Genomic DNA, 22,251 nt, shown 5'->3' on the forward strand with positions numbered 1-22,251 from the left:
TCGGGTGAGTTCGCCGAATCCGAACTTCGTTGGGTTCACCCATCATGTATACTATACTGTGCTTTCTAAAATAGTGTAAAACACATTCAGTGATCCTTACTAGAGAAATGCTTTATTTCTCTTTAACTTCTTTTTTTCATAATTTTCTCAAAAATTATATATATATTAATATTTTAGCTCATTTTTCTTTTGGTTCTTTGCACTTCTAGGTTCTGGCAAATCCATTGGAATTACAATTGGTAAGTATTCGCAGGCTGAAATACTGATACAGTGGTACCTCTACTTATGAACGCCTCTACCTACAAACTTTTCGATATACGAACCATGTTCAAGATTTTTTTGCCTCTACTCAAAAACCATTTTCTACTTATGAACATAGTTCCCTCTAAGCTGAGCAGTGAGCAATCGCTCACTTAAAAATCATCATCAACTCAGAGTTTTTCAAACCTGCCCAGAAGCCGAGAGGGAAAGAGTGAGAGGGAAGGAGAGAGAGAGGAAGAGAGAGAAACAGATAGAAAAAAGAGAGGAAGGAAAAGAGAAAGAAAAAGAATGGGAGTAAGGAAGAGAGAAAGAAAATCAAAATCTAGTTTGAAACTAGCTCAACTATTTAAGTGGCATTTTGATATTGATAGAGTTGCCCTATTATGAGCTCACTGTTATAGACACACAGTACAGTATTTTATTTTGAAATTCTCTGAGGCAAAACAGGGTGGGGTTTTTGTTTGTTTGTTTGTTTATTTGTTTGTTTGTTTGTTTATTTAATATTTCTGTGCCGCCCAGTCCCGAAGGGACTGCCGCTCAGACACTATACTTTTCTGCCCACCCCCAAAAAATATTAGAGGGAACACTGCTTATGAACCCTCACTTTTCTCTTGGCTGCTGCTGCGAGCAGCGGCCAAAATGGCACTTGTTGGAGGAGCTCTCCGCAGCCGCCCCATTTGCCTGCTACTTTCCCTTTTAGCCCCCTGCTTCCTCCACTCCACACAGCCACCCCATCCTTCTGTCAAAAACCCCCTAGCCTACCGCTTCCAAAATTACCCCTCCAGACGCTTCCTATGATGTCCCAAATCGCCTCCAAAATTACCTCTCCAAAAGCTTCCTATGCCACCCCAAAGTGCTCCCAAAATCACCCCTCCAGATGCTTCCTATGTCACCCCAAATTGCTCCCAAAATCACCCCTCCAGAAGTTTCCTTTGTCACCCCAAATTGCTTCCAAAATCACCCCTTCAGATGCTTCCTATGCCACCCCAAATCACCTCCAAAATGACCCCTCCAGATGCTTCCTATGCCACCCGAAATCACTTCCAAAGTGTTCCAAAATCACCTCTCCTTTCAAAGGAGATTTTGGGGAGTGATTTGGGGTGGCATAGGAAGCTTTTGGAGGAGTGATTTTGGAGGTGATTTGGGGTGACATAGGAAGCATCTGGAAGGGTAATTTTGGGAGCGATTTGGGGTGGCATAGGAAGTTTTTGGAGGGGTGATTTGGAGGCAATTTGGGATGGCATAGGAAGCGTCTGGAGGGGTGATTTGGGGAGTGATTGGGGTGGCATAAGAAGCTTTTGGAGGGGTGATTTTGGGAGCGATTTAGGGCGGCATAGGAAGCATCTGGAGGGGTGATTTTGGGAACAATTTGGTGTGGCATAGGAAGCTTTTGGAGGGGTGATTTTGGGAGCGATTTGGGACATCATAGGAAGTGGCTGGAGGGGTGATTTTGGGAGTGATTTGGGGCAGTGTTAGTCTTCGTTAGGACCTCCGTTCCTCCCTTCTCCTCGCTGTCTGTCTCCACTCCGTTAGCCTTCACTCTGTCCGCCTGCCGCTTTTTTTTTAAGCCTTAAAGTTTGGATTTTCTTAATGGGTTTGCACGCATTGTTTGCTGTTACATAGATTCCTTTGGGGAAAATTGCTTCTACTTACGCACTTATCTACTTACGAACCTGGTCATGGAACAAATTAAGTTCATAAGTAGAGGTACCACTGTACTTTATTGAATGATTAATAGAAATGAACTCCATTTTGTAAGAGATGTGTGATAGTTCCAAATTGTAGTTCTTGAAATAGCATAGATATTCAAGGTCAGTGATGGTGAACCTTTTTTTCCTAGGGTGCCAAAAAAGGGTGGGTGCATGCTATCAACCCCTGGAGGCCCCCCCAAAGGCTGGAAACAACCTGTTTCCCAACTTCTGGTGGGCCCACTATGCTCACATTTCACTGTTCCCAGGCTCCAAAGGCTTCCCTGGGACTGGGGGAAGGTAAAAATGCCCTCTCCCATCCCCCTGGAGGCTCTCTGGAAGCTAAAAACACCCTCCCAGAACCTCTGTGTGAACCAAAAATCAGCTGGTTGGTACACACATGCACATTGGAGCTGAGCTAGGGAAATGTCTTATATGCCAGCAGATATGGCTCCGCGTGCCACCTGTGGTACCTGTGCCTTACGTTCGCCATCACTGCTCTATGTATATACTTTTGAAGACATATACAGTATTTCATAAGAAGTATTAATATGCCAAGAATTTTCTAAGTATTATAACCCCCTCCCCATCCTTCTAATCACTGCCATATATCTGAGATAACTTCAGTGCTAGATGTAGACAAAGTTTAGTCTTTCATCTGAAGACTTTGACTTGTGAGATTTCAGCATTGACACCAGTAGTGGGTTCTAAAACTCTTTATCACTGATTCGCTTACTCACACACGTAATGTTCCTTCACATGTGCAGAAGCTTCTTCACATGTGCAAAAGTGTCCTGGGTGGATGAGTGGAGCCTCCTGCCGCTACCGGTTGAACTGGGAGGAACCCACCACTGAGTGACACTATATAGCTTCCCCATGGGTATAAAGAGATGCTGATTTGTGATTCAAGAGCAATTGTCTAAACATATTCATTATGCTACTTTTTTTCTACAATACATCTGCTGTGATACTTATAGAACAGTTCATTTTTGTGTCAAATATTCTGCAGCTATTAATCTAAAATGCTTTGGTTTCCAATGTTGGATTTTACTAACGAAGATGCATTTTCATTTGTCTTACAGATTGTAATACCTGTATGTGTTGTGTCAATTTTGCTTATTTATTAACAAAACTAAAAGAAATGATTTTAGAAACTTATTTAAATGGCATATGTAAATATGAATTTAATTTTTGTGTCCTCTTTTACAGAAAAACTAACACTTATCCTGCCTCTTCTGATACTTATCATGTAGTTTCAAAAAAAGATGTGGCTTTAAAAGAAAAAAGACTGATCTGAGTCCTTTGAATGTCTGCAATGAAACTACCTAACCTTTCAACAAATTCCCACTTGAGAAATGAAAATAATAGGAACTCAGGGAAGATTTGAGTTCAAAGCTTTAGTAATACTCATAGTTCTGCAGTTTGGGTATTGTAAAAGCCAGTTAATTTATGAAACAATCAACATATGATCTAGAAGACTACTCCTTTTGTATGTAGCTCTTAACATGTCCACTAAGAATCTGAGAATGTCCACTAAGAATCTGAGGGACCTACCATGTTTCTACTGCAGGGATGGTGCATTATGCTGTTATACTTGTGCTGTGCCGCTCACATAATGCATACAACACAATGGTTTAAATGTCTTTATTGAGCTGCCCATGCCCAATTATTCTGTCCCCAGCAGTTTTAGAATCATCAAAATTCAAACTCTCTTCTGGTTCCACAGGAGGCTCTGAGAAGAGCAGGTTAAATTACTGAGTTTAGGCGGCAGCTAGAACAACTACATACAGCAAGGCAAGAATCCAAGACTAGGAGTAACCCACAAGCCAAGGCACAAGGTCTAGGCATCAAGGTCCAAGGTCCACAAATGAGTTTGAAGGCAAGAAACACAGGAAAAAGGAATATAAAGCAAGGCAACCAGACATATTCTCCCAGAAACATCCTTCCCCATGGGCAAGCTTAAACCCTTAACACGGATATAATCCCTTACCTCACAAGTAAAGTGGCCAACTGGCATTGTTCCTGTTGCCTCCCAGTCCTGTGTGCCCTTAGAACTGGAGGAAGGTTGACTTTACCTTTTCATTGCAGTGGATGCCGGAGTAAACAATGGACCAAAGAGCTAGGATTTAATGGGTCACTTTATTTATTAAATCAGGACCTGTAGAGGTGAAAAAATGGGGCGGAAATCATGTTCAACATTCCTGGGCAACTATGGGTGAAGCTGCCTGCTGAGTGAAGGGGTGAGGCCCTTGGCCTTGACTCTGGCCATGAATTTGGCCTTGGCCTTGACCTTCCTTGCTCTTAGCCATGCCCAAGTCATGTGGGAAGGCTCCACCTGGCATGTCGCCTGTAGGGGGCACAATCTGAGACTAGTTGAGGGAAAGAGCAGGAGCAACGTGAGAAAATATTATTTTACTGAAAGAGTAGTAGATGCTTGGAACAGACTTCCAGCAGATGTGGTAAACCCACAGTAACTGAATTTAAACATGCCTGGGATAAACATATCCATCCTAAAATAAAATACAGGAAATAGTATAAGGGCAGACTAGATGGACCATGAGGCAGTGTTCCCTCTAATTTTTTGGGGGGATGGGCGGAAAAGTATAGTGTCTGAGCGGCAGTCCCTTCGGGACTAGGGGGCACAGAAATAATAAATAAACAAACAAACAAACAAACAAACAAAAAACCCACCCTGTTTTGCCTCAGAGAATTTCAAAATAAAATACTGTACTGTGTGTCTATAACAGTGAGCTCATAATAGGGCAACTCTATCAATATCAAAATGCCACTTAAATAGTTGAGCTAGTTTCAAACTAGATTTTGATTTTCTTTCTCTCTTCCTTATTCCCATTCTTTTTCTTTTTCTTTTCCTTCCTCTCTTTTTTCTATCTGTTTCTCTCTCTTCCTCTCTTCCTCTCTTCCTCTCTCTCTCCTTCCCTCTCACTCTTTTCCTCTCGGCTTCTGGGCAGGTTTGGAAAACTCTGAGTTGATGATGATTTTTAAGTGAGCGATTGCTCACTGCTCAGCTTAGAGGGAACTATGCCATGAGGTCTTTTTCTGCCATCAATCTTCTATATTTCTATGTTTCTATATTTCTTTTCGCCTAGCTGCTTTCTTATTCCACTGAACTCGTTGCCATTCCCTCACCACTTATATTACTGCAAATTATTTCAGTGTTGTTAGCTGCAGTAGTCTGCCGTAATGCATTTTGACCACTGGGCCACCCTGGCCATATCACCCATTGCCCTTGCCAAATTTGGCCAAAAGGCAGGGCCCAAATCAGACAGCCCTCCCAAATAGCTACCTATAAAGATTGTTTGCTACCAGTGAGCTGTTGGCCTTGCTACCAGATGGAGCAATGATAGCCCTTGTCATGTGGTCAGTTCCCCCTTATGATAATATCAGAGGTATGTCGTTATCCCTCTCAAATTATGGACTCTTAATCCCTCTACAATTTAGATGTACAGTGAACCCTCGATCATCGCGAGGGTTCCGTTCCAGGACCCCAAGCGATGATCGATTTTTCGCGAAGTAGCGGTGCGGAAGTAAAAACACCATCTGCGCGTGCGCAGATGGTGTTTTTACTTCCACTGCCGCCCGCCCTTTGCCTGCCCACCCCGTTGCTCGCGCCTGGGGCGCGCGCGCGCTTGGGGACACCCTAGCTCCGCTTCCCAGCTGGGAAGCGGAGCTAGGCTGCCCAAAGCTCGCGCGCCGCCCGCCCGCCCACGCTGTTGCCGGCTCCGCTTCCCAGCTGGGAAGCGGAGCTAGGCTGCCCCAAAGCTCGCGCGTGCCGCCTGCCCGCCCACGCTGTTGCCGGCTCTGCTTCCCAGCTGGGAAGCGGAGCTAGGCTGCCCCAAGCTCGCGCGCGCCGCCCGCCCGCCCACGCTGTTGCCGGCTCCGCTTCCCAGCTGGGAAGCGGAGCTAGGCTGCCCCAAGCTCGCGCGCGCCGCCCGCCCGCCCACGCTGTTGCCGGCTCCGCTTCCCAGCTGGGAAGCGGAGCTAGGCTGCCCCAAGCTCGCGCGACCCAGGGAAGCCTCTGCCCGGCGGGGAAACTCCACCATCTACGCATGTGTGGAAGGGCACGCATGCGCAGATGGTGGAGTTTACTTCCGGGTTGAAAACTAGCGAAATAGCCCTTTCGCGATGCTCGAGGACGCGAAACTCGAGGGTTCACTGTATATCCCATTATAGCTCTCATTATAAGTTTAAGTTTCTTGGGTTTAGGTTTATTGGATTGATATGCCAGTTCATTGGATTCTATTGAATTTTATGCCAGTTTATTGAATTCATATTTATATGCCTCACTCCATCCAGTGCCTCTTAAATAGCCACCCATATTGGCCTACACCAGATGGTTAACCTGCGTTCTGGAGCCTTAATTCTCCCAATTTGTGTGTGTAAAACAAAGTGCCTCGAGGGGCTGCTCTACATGCCCATGGAGTTGGAGGGGCCCCAACACCTGTGCTATCCCCTCGCTTAAATCATCATAATTTTACATTAATTCATTTTAAGCTCAATCCATTCAAGCATACTAAATTACATAAATTAGATCATTCTGATCAGTACATTTAAACTCAATCACTTCAATGAATTAAATCGTATTAATCAATTCATTTTAAGCTTAATCAATTCAGGTATATTAACATAAATAAATGAAATTGTTTTGATTAAATCATTTTGAGCTCAATCAATTTAAGTATACTAACTGAAATAAATGGTAAGTCATTTTATTATTTTGACTGTTTTTTATATGTAGAAACTTAATAAAGATTATTTTAAAAAATAAATAAATCATTTTATTATTTCATTGTGAGCTCCATCAATGCAAGTAAACTAAATAAAATAAAGTAGCGCTTTTTAATCAAGTCCTTGTAAGCTCATCCATTCACATGTACTAACTTAAAGAATTAAATTGTTTCAATTAATTCATATTAAGTGCAATCAATTCCATTATAATAATTTGAATAAAGGAAATTGTTCTAATTAATTCATGTAATCTCAATCAGTTCCCCTGTACTAACTTAAATAGGCTAAATCGTGTTGAGCAAATGGCATGGTGATTAACTTAGACAGGATTATTGTGTTTAAAGGGTTACTTAAACACAATAATCCCATCTAAGTTAATCGCCATGCCATTTGCTCAACACGATTTAACCTATTTAAGTTAGTATACTGGAATTGATTGAGATTAAATGAATTAATTAGAACGATTTTTCCAGACACCGCAGCCTTGCAGGGATCAGCTCATCACCCACGTGGCCTTTGGTGGGGTGGGGGGACACCTTAGAATCACCACCTCCCCCCTTCTTTCTGGTCTGAGCCTAAAGTCACCAGCCCCCCAAGATTGTGGACTGGCTCCTCACTGTCCAACCCCTTGGCCCATTCACACCCAAAGGGACCCATGGGCAGAGAGAGGGACATGTTGCTTCCCCCCCTCTCCATTCCCATTAGGTGTCTCTGGTGGAAACAGGAGTGGGCCTCCCCCCATCCCATTGCGAGCGGGCTTCGCCAATTCCTATGATACCCGGAGCACAGTCACTGGCCTATTTCCCTGCTCACCTGGTGACCTCAAATGGACCTGGGGAAACCATGCAGGTTCCCACGATACCTGGAGCATGGTTGTTAGGACCAGCACTGGATCGGGAAGTATTGTCTGGCCCTCTGTGGGCCGTGGAGCTTTACCACCACACCAGTGGCATTCTCCCAGCTAGCATGCACCTCTAAAAGCCACCAAAGAAGAAACCTCACCACCGCCCATAGGGGAGCCCATCCAGCCCTCGCCCTTCTCCAAACCTCTCCAGACATGTGGCATGCTCCCGGTCATCATGGTGAACCTGAGGTGAATGAGGTGAAGTTTGGGCCCACGTGTGGCCCCGGAATTTGCTCATCAGCATGCCTGTGAGCGTGCTGATGAGCCAATGGAAGAGAGGGTGGGGAGCATTGAGCCTGTCTTTATATGCAGCTCACCGCCCCACCCTCTGGCTCCATCATGCCCAGTACTATGCACGGGGCACGACGGGTGATCGCAATGGGTGATCATGACGGGTGATCGGCACGACAGGTGAGCATGCGCCGCGGTCACCCAGCAAAACCTTGCTCTGCCGGCAGTGGGCTGTGTTACCCAGCCCCGCCACAACTGCTGGTCAGCCTCGAGTGGTCGGCCATCTCTTCCTGCTGGCAGCTGCTCTCGCTCTTTGTCCAGAGGCTAACTTTAAGAGCTACCCTTTGAGAGCTATATGCAACAAAATTTCATTTTAATTTATTAATTATGATGATTAGTGTACATTCAAAATGACAATAAAGTTATTCTAAGTAAATTATTCTAACTTATTGCAGCTGTGACTCTGCTCAAGCTCAGCCAACTGCCCATCCAGTTGTTTTAGCTGTAGTTGCTCTGTTGAGCTGAAACCCATGGTCCATATCTCTACAACTCCTGGGTTTACTGTCCTGCCTTCCCCAGAGATGCCAGGGACCAGCTTAATATATATTTGCTTAGTATAAATTACACTGCATTTTATATTTTAACAGTCAATTTAAATTCTGCAGATTGAAGAGCTTTTTTGAGGTAGCTTTATTTTTGTGGCTTCCTGGTACCTGAAAAATTATCCAGACACAAGGAGAATCTAAGATATCAACACACATGTTTTGCGAGAGTGTTGCAAAACGTGTTTTTCCAATTGTTTGGTAAGTGGCCAACTGGTAGGCAGGGTTTTCATCAAGGTCAACTGTTGCTCGGAGTAGCCAGGTCAAGTGGACACTAGATTTTGCCTCTCCATTTCTTAGCCAATTATTTAACTTTTTTAAGTTAAAGAGAGGCTTCCCTGGGTTATCCCCCTTGATGGTTTTCAATATTTCAGATTTATTTGGGGTAAAAAAAATTGTTTTGGGATTTGGATTTAGTTTACGGAAGAAGTAGATGAAGTTTTGGATATTAAAACTTTGGGGTGGGAATGAAGAAGATTGTTTTATTAAAAAGTAAAACATCTTTAATAAAGAAAGAATCTGCACCTGTAGTATTTCAGACTGCATGTTTCCTTTCTAACTTTAGACTTTTGCTGGAATATTGTTGTTTTTATTTAGCTCTGTTCTGATTGGTGTAGCTATAACAAGAAATGTAATTGGAGCAGCTCTGTGGCCTTCTGCCTTACCTTCTATTAAAAAACATAAACTGTAATTACTTCGCTTGGCCATTAGAGGGTACTATTCTATATGATGAAAAAATGGAAACTTTTTGGAGATGGTATTTTTTAATTAAAATTTTGTTACAATTCTTAGAAGTTAAATTTGAAAACATTGAAATGCTATTAAGATAATAAATTGTATAAGATTCACGTGGAACACTAAGACTATGTATAATGAATAATGTATAATGAATAATGTATAATGAAGGTTATAGAGCAGTGTTTTTCAACCAGTGTGCCATGGCACACTAGTGTGCCGCGAGACATGGTCAGGTGTGCCGCGAAGCTCAGAGATAAAGAAAGCAAAAGAGAGAGAAAGAAAGAAAGCAAGAGAGAGAGAAAGAGAACAAGAGAGAAAGAAAGCAAGAGAGAGAAAGAGCGAGAGAGAGAGAAAGAGAACAAGAGAGAAAGCAAGAGAGAGAAAGAAAGAAAAATAGAACAAGAGAGAAAGAAAGCAAGAGAGAGAAAGAGAACAAGAGAGAAAGAAAGCAAGAGAGAGAGAAAGAGAACAAGAGAAAGCAATAGAGAGAAAGAAAGAAAAATAAAGAGAATGAGAGAAAGAAAGAAAGCAAGAGAGAGAGAAAGAGAACAAGAGAGAAAGAAAGCAAGAGAGAAAGAGAACAAGAGAAAGAGAGAGAGAGAAAGAGGGAGGGAAGGAGAGAGAGAGACATAGAGGGAGGGAGAGAGAAAGAGAGCAAAAAAGAGAGAAAGGAAGGAAGAGAAAGAAAGAGGGATGGAGAGAGAGAGAAAGAAAGAGGAAGGACAGGAGAGAAAGGAGGGAGAAAAAAATCGAAGGGGAGGAAGAGAGAGAATTTTTTTGTTCAAACTTTTTTTAACACCCCCCCCCCGCTCAATGTGCCCCAGGGTTTCATAAATGTAAAAAATGTGCCGCAGATCAAAAAAGGTTGAAAATCACTGTTATAGAGGATATACTATGAGTATATCCTCTATAATCTTCATTATGTATTTTACTATGTGTATACCCACTAAAACCCTCATTGTGTATTGGACAAAATCAATCAATAAACAATAAATTAGTTAACAATAAAAATTAAACTTTAGGAAAAACATTCTATGTTTTTAATATTCTAAATGAATGAATGGCATAAAGATAATGAAAATTAAAGGCTTATAAGTGAAATAATATAATGTGTAGAGATGAAACAACTATAAAAATTAGTAACAAGAAACTGATTTGGAAAAATGACTAAATGGAGGTATTGAAATTATGGTCATTTTAACATTTTGTTTATATTTATTTTTAAACTATTTTTAAAAGAAAATATTTTACCATTATTCATTAATGATTGATAAATATTTTTGATTTAATGATTGTCTTATTGGATTCAGGATTGTAAGAATATTACTTATGTTGTTAAACTTGCATATACTGTAGATCAGGGGTGTGAAACTCAATTTCATTGAGCGCTGCACCAAGGCTGTGATTGACCTAGGGTGGGAGGCATGGCCAACTGGGTGGGTGGGTGTGGCTGACTGAGTGGGCATGGCCAGCTTGATGCCACTCCCCAAATTTCTGGCATGTTTCCTCTTCGCATTGGTAGACCAGGCCGAAGCCGTGCTGGCCTGATCTTCCCTTTTTGAATTGGGTAGAGCAGGATGGTCCCGCGGTCTGGATCTGATCACATCGTTTTCCGGATCTGGCCCACTGGCTTTTGACACCCCTGCTGTAGATTGTTTCTCCCTCTCCCGCTTTCACTTTTTTCATTTTTTAATTCCGCCCGCCCCTTTGAATTACCTGAGCCCCTTTTTTGTTATTTTGTATTTTATTTTTTCTTGAAATTTAATATTTTTTAATTAAAATAATTCCATAATTGTTTATTTGATAGGCCTGTGATAACATCTCTCGTCTGCTGACGGTTTGTCTTAAATTAACCATTAAGATGGCTTATCTCTTAAATTAACATTTGAAGTGAAAAGTAGAAATTCTGAGAAGATGAACTAGTGGGCCAGCATATGGACCATGAAAAGGAGGAAGGAGAGAAGAGTACACAAGCCTTGCCATTTCCCTGTTTTTTTCTAGTTATTCCATGTTTGCTACCATCAAATATTCCCCATGGCAAGCACACTGGAAATTATTTATTTATTTATTTATTCATTCATTCGTTCATTCGTTCATTTATTTAGTACAATACATAATACACATTGAAGAGAAAGATATGTAATAATATAAGTAAAGAAAAGAATAGAAGAAAAGCTATAAAAGTATAAGTGAACATATTTGAAAGGAAGAAAAGATAAATGAGATAAGGAGAGACAATTGGACAGGGGACGGAAGGCATACTGGTACACTTATGCACGCCCCTTGTTTGGAAGATTTATCCTATGGAACAGGTGTAACATATACGTATGACAAAATCTAGCCCTTCATTGGAAATGCTTTTACTTACTATGCTACTAAAAACAGGATATATGGAGAATGGAGTTGGATTTTCATGCTCCAATCCTTGTTTCTTGTGATTTTCCCTAAGTAAAGGCCATCTAGTATCAACTGTTAACCTGGAACATTTAAACTTATTCCCACAAACATTTCCCTGGGGACCCCACATAGACAAACTAGCTACCCTTATTTCTCAGCTACCCAAACTGAACCAATCAGCCCTGACTTGTCTGCAGAATGATTCCAATTCTTTTTCCTTATCTACTTCTGATATACTTCTTCTTTTCAATGACACAGTGTCAATGTCCTCAGATACCAAGACTGAAAAGATTGGGCCTATAGAAAGAGTGCAGAGAAAAGGCTAAAATTATATGAAGAATGGTTGCAGGAATTGGGTGTTTAGTTTAACAAAAAGAAGAATTAGGGGTGAGTTCAGTAATGGGCTGCTCCCCCCACTGAGGGGGAGAGGCAGTGGGGGTAGTAAGTTTATGCACTATTTATTGAATAATCAATAGTTTTTTATTGTCCTTCCTTCTCTAGTACCTTAGTATGATCCTTACTTACTTTTAAAATAAGAAATAATTAAATAGTATGTTTTTATCCATAAACGCTTTAATCATTTTAATCATTATGTAGAACTGAACTTTTATAGCAATTAAAGAAAATTGAGCTACTTGCCTAATCTGTTATCATACTGAATCTTGTGGGTTCAGTACAAAACCTTAAAATGTTACTGTGCTCCTCAACAAATAATGCTGTCTATCATTTGTCCTTTTTGTGGCTATTCAAATAATGTGACTTAATCAACTGAAATATAGTCCAAGCACTTATTTGAAAACTTACCTTGGTTGGTAAGTCACTCCCACCCAGTCACATAACCTTTAAGCCACCCCCTGGTCACATGATTTTCAAGCCACTCCCACCTGGTCACATGGCCATCAAGCCACTCCCAGCCAGTCACATGACCATCATGCCACACCCACAAAATAAGCCACTCCCATAGTGTGGTAGTAAAAATGTTGGCAACCCATCACTGGGTGACATGATAGCATTGTTCCAATATCTAACGGGCAATCACAATGAAGAGTGTGTCAACTTATTCTCCTAAGCACCTGAAGGCAGAATAAGAAGCAATGGGTGGCAACTAATCGAAGAGAGAACCAACCTAGAACTAAGGATAAATTTCCTGAGATAATAATTAATCAGTGGATCAACTTGCGCTAGAAACTTGTGGGTGCTCCATCACTGGAGATTTTTAAAAAGATATCGTATAACCATTTGTCTAATATGGTTTAGGGTCTCCTGCTTGAGAAGGGGATTGGACTATGTATATATTTATTTATTGAATTTATATTGCCATACCCATGGTGACTCAAGGCACCTTACGGAATACAAAAGCCATATTTAAAAGCAGTAAAACTATTAAAAAATAAAACAATGTAATAAAATCACCCCCACATCCCATCCCAGTGACAGCTGATCACACAAGCCATTTAATGGGCTCCATCCTGCTCTGGGTTTCCACTGGTCCACTGGCAGAACCAGGACTTCAGCACTTTCCAGAAGAGAATAAGAGTGGAGGCCGTTCTAATCTCTAGAAGAATGATATTCTAGAGAGAGGGAGCCACACAAAGGCCCTTCTTTTGGGTGTGTATCTCCCTCGGGGGTGGGACCCACAGCATTCCCTGCTTCCCCGCTCTGATGGGTTGGGTAGATGTGTCTGGCAAGAGATGTTTACTTAGATAACCTGGTCCCAAGCAATGAAGGGCTTTAAATCTGACTACCAGCACCTTGAATTGCAACCAATGCAGCTCCCAAAGGAGAGATGATACATGCACACAAAGGGATCTGCACAAAACCGTGCGGGCTGCTGCATTTTGCACCAACTGGAGCTTCTGGATGCTCTTCAAGGGCAGCACCATATAGAGCGTGTTGCAATAGTCAAGATAGGAAGTAACTAAGGCATGAGTGACCGAGTAGGGATTGCTGGCCCAGGAAAGGGCGTAACTGGTCCACAACCTGCACTTGTGCGAAGGCCCTCTTGGCCACGACTGTCACCTGCTCTATGAGCAGGAGTCATGAATCCAGTAGAATCCCCAGATTACACACAGGGTCTGTTTGAGGTAGTGCCACCCCAACCAAGACAAAAGATGGCAATTCTCCTTCAGTCAACAAACCCCAAACCCAGAATCTTGCTAGGATTTAGTTTCAACTCATTGCTCCCCCATCCAACCCCCACCAGGCACTGCAAGAGGGAGGACATGGCATCACTTAACTCACTACGGGCTGAGATATACAGCTGAGACATACAACTGAGACTAGAAGGCCTCCAAGGTTATTCTATTTGGAAATTCCAATACCCCTACACACAACCACAGGATTAGCTTTGAGTGCATGGTGGAGACACAAGATGGTTGGCTCCAGGGGGATTCATTGCCAAATGGATAATACGTGGGACTCTCTTTGTGAATGGTTTAAGGATAAATCTGGATTTTCCAATTTCTGGACAATATTCAATCTCAGTTCTGTTTGTATGTTCCACTTATCTTCATTCATAATGTTTGTTTAATGTTTAATATTTAACACGATTTGTATGCTACCCAACTCCAGTGGACTCTGGGCGGCTAACATATAAACAATATAAAGTTGCAATATAAGTGTAAAATATAAAAAACAATAACCCTATTAATAACATTCAAACATTCAATCATTCATGGTCCCAGGCCTGCCGGAAAAGCCAGGTCTTAATGGCTTTCTGGAAGCCGGTAGGGTAGAGATATTACAAATCCACGGGGGCAGTTGGTTCCAAAGGGTCAAAGCTGCCATATTAGGGGTGGCCCCGCCAACTGACATTGTTTGGCAGATGGGACCTGGAGAAGGCCAACTCTGTGGGCCCTTATTGGCCATAGGGAAGTGTGAGGTAGCAGGCGATCCCGTAGATAATCTGGTCCTAAGCCAGGCTTTAAAGGTGACAACCAACACTTGAATTGCGTCCATAGGTCAACTGGTAGCTAATGCAGCTCGCGGAGAGTTGGAGTTATACAGGTGTACCTTAGTACCCCTACTATGGCTTGCGTGGCTGCATTTTGAATCAGTATTGAATCATAATTAGTGGGAAAATCTTTCTTGTTGCAACTAGGGAAACAACTTATATTTTAACTTTTTCATATGATTTTTTTTTTTGACAAACTGGTATCAAAATATTTTATACAAAGTATGCATTATTAATTAGACAAAAAATAACTCTCGCTGGTACTGGGTGGGAGCAGTATTTCTCATATTCAATTGCAGCAGAAGGGATGGGAATGAATCCCTCCCCTCCTCATCCTCAATAACATAAAAGATTAAAAAGTAAAGAATGGCATAACAGTGAGTAGAATAACAAAGGAAAGCAATTAAAATCTCCCACATTTCCAGCTTCTGCTCCCTCCAGCTCACCAAACTGAAAATCCCAAAAACACTGCAAACAGCCAGTAGTTAGTAGTAGTAGAAGTAGTAGAATTAGTAGTGGTTAGTAGTAGTAGAAGTAGTAGAATTCTTTATTGGTCAAGTATGATTGGACAGACAAGGAATTTGTTTTTGGTGCATATGCTCTCAGTATACATAAAAGAAAAATATACATTTGTCAAGAATCATGCGGTACAACACTTAATGATTGTCATAGAGGTCAAATAAGCAATGAAGAAACAATCAATATTAATAAAAATCTTAGGATACAAGCAACAAGTTAAGACATACAGTCATAAGTGGGAGGAAATGGGTGATAGGAATGATGAGAAAAAATAGTAGTAATAGTAGTGCAGACTTAGTAAATATTTTGACAGTGTTGAGGGTATTACAGTATTTGTTTAGATGAGAGTCAGGCCCAAAGTCATTCAGGAAAAACCCTGGATGGCTGCTACAAATAAAATGCCAATTCATAAGCCATATTTGATATCCTGTGACTGAATACACATCCATAACACACTAAGGTAAAAATACCAAACATATATATATAGATTAGAACAATGTTTTTGTATCTAGCTGTCTTGGTGTGCAGTGCTCTGTAATGACATTTTGAGGGTAGGAGTTGAAACAGTTTATATCCAGGGTGCGGAGAGGGGCGGCATACAAATCCAATAAATAAATAAATGCATGGGGTCAGTAAATATTTTCACAGCCCTCATTTTGCTTGTGCAGTATACAGATGCTCAATGGAAGGCAGGTTGACAGTAATTGTTTTTTCTGCAGTTCTGATTATCCTCTGAATTCTGTGTCGGTCTTGTTGGGTTGCAGAACCAAACCAGACAGTTATAGAGGTGGAGACGACAGACTCAATGATTATTCTGTAGAACTGTATCAGCAGCTCCTTGGGCAGTTCGAGCTTCCTGAGTTGGTGCAAAAAGAACATTCTTCTTTGAATGCTTATTCAGATGCATAGACTTGTTAAATCTCTTCAAAATAAACATTCTCAGGAAGATTTGTTTCGGTTTTGAGTCTTATTCTTTTAATGCAGTGATCCCGAACATAGATGTTTGAACAGGTTACTGTTGACAGAAAAACAAACTTGAAAGAAAACAACAACCCGACATCCATACCAAAACTTTTCAACCAAAACTGAAAGAATAGATTTTCTCTCATAAACAAACTTAATCTTTGATCAAAGAATATGAGTGCTGTAAACTTGCAACAGTCCTATCAGATATCACTTATCTTATTCCACAGTTCTCTTTAATCACGAGGTGGATGAAACATTCAAAAAAATGTTTTTTTGAAGGGTGGTTTTTGTTGGGTTATTGTGAATTGAGTCACAGCATGATACATTGCTGCTTACTCCCCCAACCTGATATTTATATTCCCTTCTCTATTTTATTTAGAGCTGCTCCTATTTTCTTACTAGCAAAATACAACTTACAAAGTACAGCACAATTGCTCTTTATACATCCAGATTAGACCCACAGGAATATAATTATGGGAACTACTTGTTAGAACCACAACTTCTAAACAGATGTTTTAATAGGAAAGTGAACACAAGAACAAGGGGACACAATCTGAGGTTAGTTGGGGGAAAGATCAAAGGCAACATGAGAAAATATTATTTTACTGAAAGAGTAGTAGATCCTTGGAACAAACTTCCAGAAGACGTGGTTGGTAAATCCACAGTAAGTGAATTTAAACATGCCTGGGATAAACATATATCCATCCTAAGATAAAATACAGGAAATAGTATAAGGGCAGACTAGATGGACCATGGGGTCTTTTTCTGCCGTCAATCTTCTATGTTTCTAATGCTTTATTAAGAGAGGATATTAAATAGACAACAATATTCACATTTCATAGTTTTCTTTTCTCCTTGACAAAAGAAAATAAACACGTAGTACAGTATACTTATAACATACAAATGTTATACATGCATTAGAAGTTAAGGAATTTTCCATCTGCAATCTCCAGATGCAATTTAAAAAAGGAAAGGAAAAACTGCATAGAAGCAATTGCTCCTTCTCTAATTAAAAGTCTGCCAAGCTGGTGCAGAAGTTGGTGATGAATTGCCACACTATCTATAGAAGGCCTGATGTTTATGGGAACTTGGGAGGGGTTATTTTCATGAGGGACCAGATGCAGCCACAGTGGTTCAAGGCCATTCTATGCCCACTCACCTGGGCAGAAGCAGAAGGAGCACTGGCCACCCTGGCACAATCTGAGTGGGCAATGTGACAAATTTGTGGGTGGGGCTCAAGGGATGTGAACTTTCAACTGGGTGGAAAACTCAGATTCAGGTTTCCCAGTGTAGGTGCCAGGATGGTTCCTGCAATATATTGGAACTTTGAGGAATACTTTGACTTGGAGTCTGATTTAGCTTGGATGCTACCTGGAACCTTGACAAAATCTTCAATAAATCTTCATAGAAATTAGTTTCTAGACTCCTGATTTGTTGTCACAAAGAGACACCTGATTATCCTACTGGCAAAATTTCATCTCTCTTGTATGCAAAGGTAGAGATGAATTCTCCAAGTGATGGTTTCTTTGATCAGGATTTAGAATTCTTAACTTCTAACCCCAAAATTAAAAGTATTGCAAGAACCGCAGACTTGTGAGGACTGAGCAGTTGGCATCTGAAATTGAATTCTGACTCCTGGAGGGAAACTTAAAATCAAAAGGAAGGGAAATTGTGTAGGAAAGGGGGATATCCACAAACACACTGTAATCAGTTTCTGTTATCAGCTATAACAGAAGCCAACTCTGCTGCTCTACATGGTGCTACCAAGGAGCAAGCTTATTAAGGTGGTTCTGTTGATGGCTTTTAGATCTGAATAAGAATATAGCAACACTCTGAAAACAGTCTGCCAGAACACTGTTGGGATTATTGAATAAACTTATGATAATCTCCTTGAATAATGCATTTACTGTTGCGTTTTTTAGTTTTCTGTCTCTTTTGCTAATAATACATTTACATTCATATATTTGACATCCATATAGCATTTAAGTCGAACTACTTTCTGCAAAAGAAATAAATGTAAATATCTTTGGAAACTAACATACCTAGGTATTTCACAACTTCACATACTTTGCAGGATTTTAAGAACAGGGCAAAGCAGAGTCCCCTTTGACCTGACAAACATAGCAAATAGTTCATAATTACGATTTGTTTTGATATTTCTTCATTTTTATGTTTTCTCTCACACCAACTAGATTGTAACTTTGGCAGCAAAAAGCTAATCTAATTCACACACTTTATAGCAGCACTATTCGTATTAAAAAGCCTAGAATCCATGAGATAAGCAAAACATTCTAAATAAAACATGTTTTGAGATTAGCATAGCTGTTTCAAACATTCCAAGTTCAGGAAATATCTCACTAAACCTTGGGGAAAAACAACCATCTTGTTTCCCATTCTGGAGTATATCAATATCCCATTAAGATTTGAAGTCGCATTAGATAATAAAAAGAGTTGGACAGAATTGTTCACATATGGCTGGATTTTTATTTGTTTGTTTTATGAACGGCTTTAGTCACAGCTCGTCTACACTGTAGAGAAGCAATAGCTTACAACCAATGTAAAACAACATGGTACCATGGCAGACAATAACAGAAATTGAATATAACATTACAGTAATTTTTCCACATAATCTCCATCCTGCTCTATGGGCTTCCTCCAGCGAGACACAAGGGTGTGTATGGCCTGTCGGTATCACTCCTTGTTCTGGTCACAAAGCCATTTCTGCACTGTGCAAATCACCTCTTCATCACCCTCAAAATATCTTCCGCAAATGGCATCCTTTAATGGTCCAAACAAGTGGAAGTCTGAGGGAGCTAGGTCAGGGCTGTAGGGTGGATGGGATAACACTGTCCAACCCTGCTTGTACATCACTTACAGATGCCATTTCAAAACACTGCTGCAGCTACACTATCTGTCTGAAGAAATGCAAAATTTACAGACGCACTCCTGACAATTCAAATAGTATATCTAAAGTTTTGCATTTGTACTATTACTGTAGGCTGAGGGGGGAAATATGGTGGATTACTTTCTGGGCGACCCTCGCATATATATGCCAAACAGGAAGGGACATGTCTGAGGTTTGAGTCATCTCATAATGCAAAAACTAAAGCTCTAAACTCTTTCTCCTACACCCAATGACAACTGATGGTAAAAGAATCACCATAAGGAGCAGAATCACCATAAAATGATGCCATCAGTTCCCAACCTTCATAAGTGATCCAGAAAAAATATTTATGCAACAGAATCATAAGTTCTGAGAAATGTCAACATTCGTATTGGGACTGGCTTAGTTGTGATGCTCTTATTTTATTCAGGAAATTGTAGTTATTGGCTCAATATGCCTGGGCTTTGTGGATCTGTCTTTATTTTCTATTGGGAAAAAAGACGGTGGTCTTAAAGTGGAGGATTTTAGACCAGCTATGATGAGATATCTTCACATTGAGATTGACCAGTGACAAACCCTTAGGAATGGAAAATCTATTAGACCAGGGCAGTATGGAAAGTTCTGGCAAGTTTTATACTGCAAACTTTTTTAAAAATTGTGTCTGTTCAGATAAAGATAAGAACAGGCCAGTTGAACAATAAGTTTTGAGTGTGTTATCTCCAATGTCAAACCCACTCAGTTGCTTGCTATGTACCTCAGTACTTGCAAAAGAACAAGTTAGAAGGGACTGAAATGAAGGTAAAGGAAAACTGAGCTCTGAACCAACTCTAGTAAGAACTCATTATTGAGCCAACTTTGTGGTAGTGATGAAAGTGAAAATATTTGTTTCCTTTACTATTACATACTTTCAGTAACACCACTGGAATTTTCTCACAGTAATTCATGAATTTGTGGAATCCAGTCCAGTGAGAAATCAAAACTTACTGCTTACTGGGACATGTTGGGTAAATACATTGAAAGCAAACTATTTGATCAAATTAATTATACTTAGACTCTGCAATTCTGATACTTGAATTTGTAAAAGTATTCAGGGCCATCTCAGAATCACCTTGTTTTTAAGGCCCATTGATGTCAATAAAGTGTTTGGAAAAACTTGGTTAACATTATGTTATACTGCCCTTTGTTCCTCATGGTTAATTATATTTAGTAGTAGCTCATCTCAGTCACTGAAACTATACATTTATCCCCTTAGAAAGATCAGTTCCAACCTTGTTAAATGAAGCCACTGTGAGACCAATACATTTTATCCTCCATATTGTTCAATACCTATATGAAATCAATAAATAAATAATATAGTGATTTAGAAAAAAGAGCCATTAATGTCTTCAGAAGATTGGTAAAACCCAGCTCTATTTCTCTTTTTTGTATCTAGTGAGAAAAAAGAATTACTAAATAAATATCCAGCTTTAGTACTGGACAAGATAACAACTAAAATGTGAACTTCAATCCAGTCAAGACAGAAATGATGTTTGTATATGGTTTATTGATCTAATGGTGTTCAATTTGTTGTAAAAGTTGCATATCTCTAAAAGGATCACATTTGTTGCTTTCCCTGCTTTCAGATCAATCTACCATATTAGTTGTTAGATATTTTCTGTGGCATAAAGGACAATAATTTTTATCAGCTTAGGGCCAACTATGGCTCTACTCAAATAGTGTCTGGGGGTGGGGGGTGGAGATGGCAAGAGATCCACATAACTACAGATAACAGAAAAAATTAATTCAATCCTGAAGTTCATAAGATTTAAACCCTATCAATGCATACTCATCATCTTTTCATTAAAAAAAAAGCCCAGACTATTTAGAACTAAATAACAAACTCATGCCCTGAACTCATTCCTTCAAACCAAGAAATACATTTTTACATTTATACCAACAATATCCTCTATGCCGGGATGGTGAACCTATGGCACATATCTGACGGCACACGAGGTGTTGCCCTATGTCAGCTTGAGCGCACATATGCATTCTGGCCAGCTGATTTTTGGCCTCCTGGAGGACAATAAAGGCCGTTTTCACCCTCCCCGAGCTTCAGGAAAGCCTCCAGAGCTTATAGATGATGAAAAATGGACCCAATGTGCCTACCGGAACTTCTGGTAGCCCCATTGGGCCCATTTTTCATCATCCACAGGCTCTGGAGGCTTTCCTGAAGCCTAAGGAGAGCATAAAATGGCCCAACAGGCCTACCGGAAGTCCGGAGGCTTCAGTTAAGCACACATACATATGTGTGGGGCAGTGGTGGGCTCCTACGGGTACGGTCAGGTGTATAATTTTAGAAGAACTGTGCGTGTGTCTGTGTACATACACTTTATATAGTAGATAATCAGGGGTGGGCTACTGCCCGGATGGTGGGAAACGCAGTGGGATAGCGAAAATGAAGCTCCATCCCAAAGCACCCAATTTACACTGAAAGATGTTGAAACAAAATGCATAAGCCACACCCACAGTGTGGTAGTAAAATTTTTGGTAGCCCATCACTAGTGTGGGGGCAGCATGGGGGAAGGGTTGCGCACATTCATGGGGAGAAGGCATTGTATTATGGATGTGTGCACGCATGCGCACGCTATCGCACATGTACATGCCCTTTTGGCACCTGAGCACAAAAAGGTTCTTCATCACTGCTCTATGTTGTATTCCAAAGTTCTTCACAAAATGATAAATTCCATAGTTAAAGATAATAGTTTAATATCACATTATGTTCCTTCACTATACTATTTCTTCCAAAACTTGTATTAACATTTGTAGTAATATAAAATGAAAAGAAGGCACTAGCTACACTAGACCAGACCTTAGTGGAAGTAAGAATATTCAAATTTCTTACAACTAATATACAAACTCTAATGCCCTTCCCCTTAGTGTTGGGTGGGGGTATCCAATAAATATAAAGTAATATTTTTTTATATATTTTTTTAAAAAATTTAATTTAAAATGAAACCGACATATAACATAAACATAAAAGAAAAATACACATATCTGGGATGATTTACATCCCGATTTTTGTCAGAAGCACAGTAATATTTTGAATGACATAATTGTATTTTTATATCATAAAATTTGCAAACATACTGGACTTCACATTTGGAAGTATATTTCATGTTTCTTACTTCCTTATCTAGAAAGAGTACAGAGAAGAGCAACAAAGATAATTAGGGGACTGAAGAACAGTTGCAGGAACTGGATATGTCTAGTTTAATGAAAAGAAGGACCTGGGGAGACATGATAGCACAAAAAAGAGGGAGTCAAACTATTATCCAAATCACCTGAGAGTAGAACAAGAAGCAATGGGTGGAAACTAAACAAGG

The 22,251-nt window shown here is 40.4% G+C and overlaps 1 protein-coding gene across 3 annotated transcripts in view; it reads left to right on the forward strand.

Annotated features, from left to right (window-relative positions):
- Positions 1-4,809, forward strand: part of LOC139164022 (complement decay-accelerating factor-like) — a 31,085-nt gene extending 26,276 nt beyond the window's left edge. Inside the window, exons 9-10 of one of the 3 annotated variants that reach the window (XM_070745588.1) lie at positions 210-239; positions 3,159-4,809. In XM_070745588.1, the coding sequence (XP_070601689.1) occupies positions 210-239; positions 3,159-3,202 (74 nt within the window). In that variant the 3' untranslated portion in view covers positions 3,203-4,809. Of the gene's footprint in view, positions 1-209; positions 240-3,158 lie in introns of those variants that run through there. The other 2 variants (XM_070745587.1, XR_011558558.1) reach the window with 2 other exon arrangements.
- Positions 4,810-22,251: the final 17,442 nt, after the last annotated feature.

This window comes from Erythrolamprus reginae, chromosome 3, assembly GCF_031021105.1.
Source record: "Erythrolamprus reginae isolate rEryReg1 chromosome 3, rEryReg1.hap1, whole genome shotgun sequence".
Lineage (NCBI taxonomy): Eukaryota > Metazoa > Chordata > Lepidosauria > Squamata > Dipsadidae > Erythrolamprus > Erythrolamprus reginae.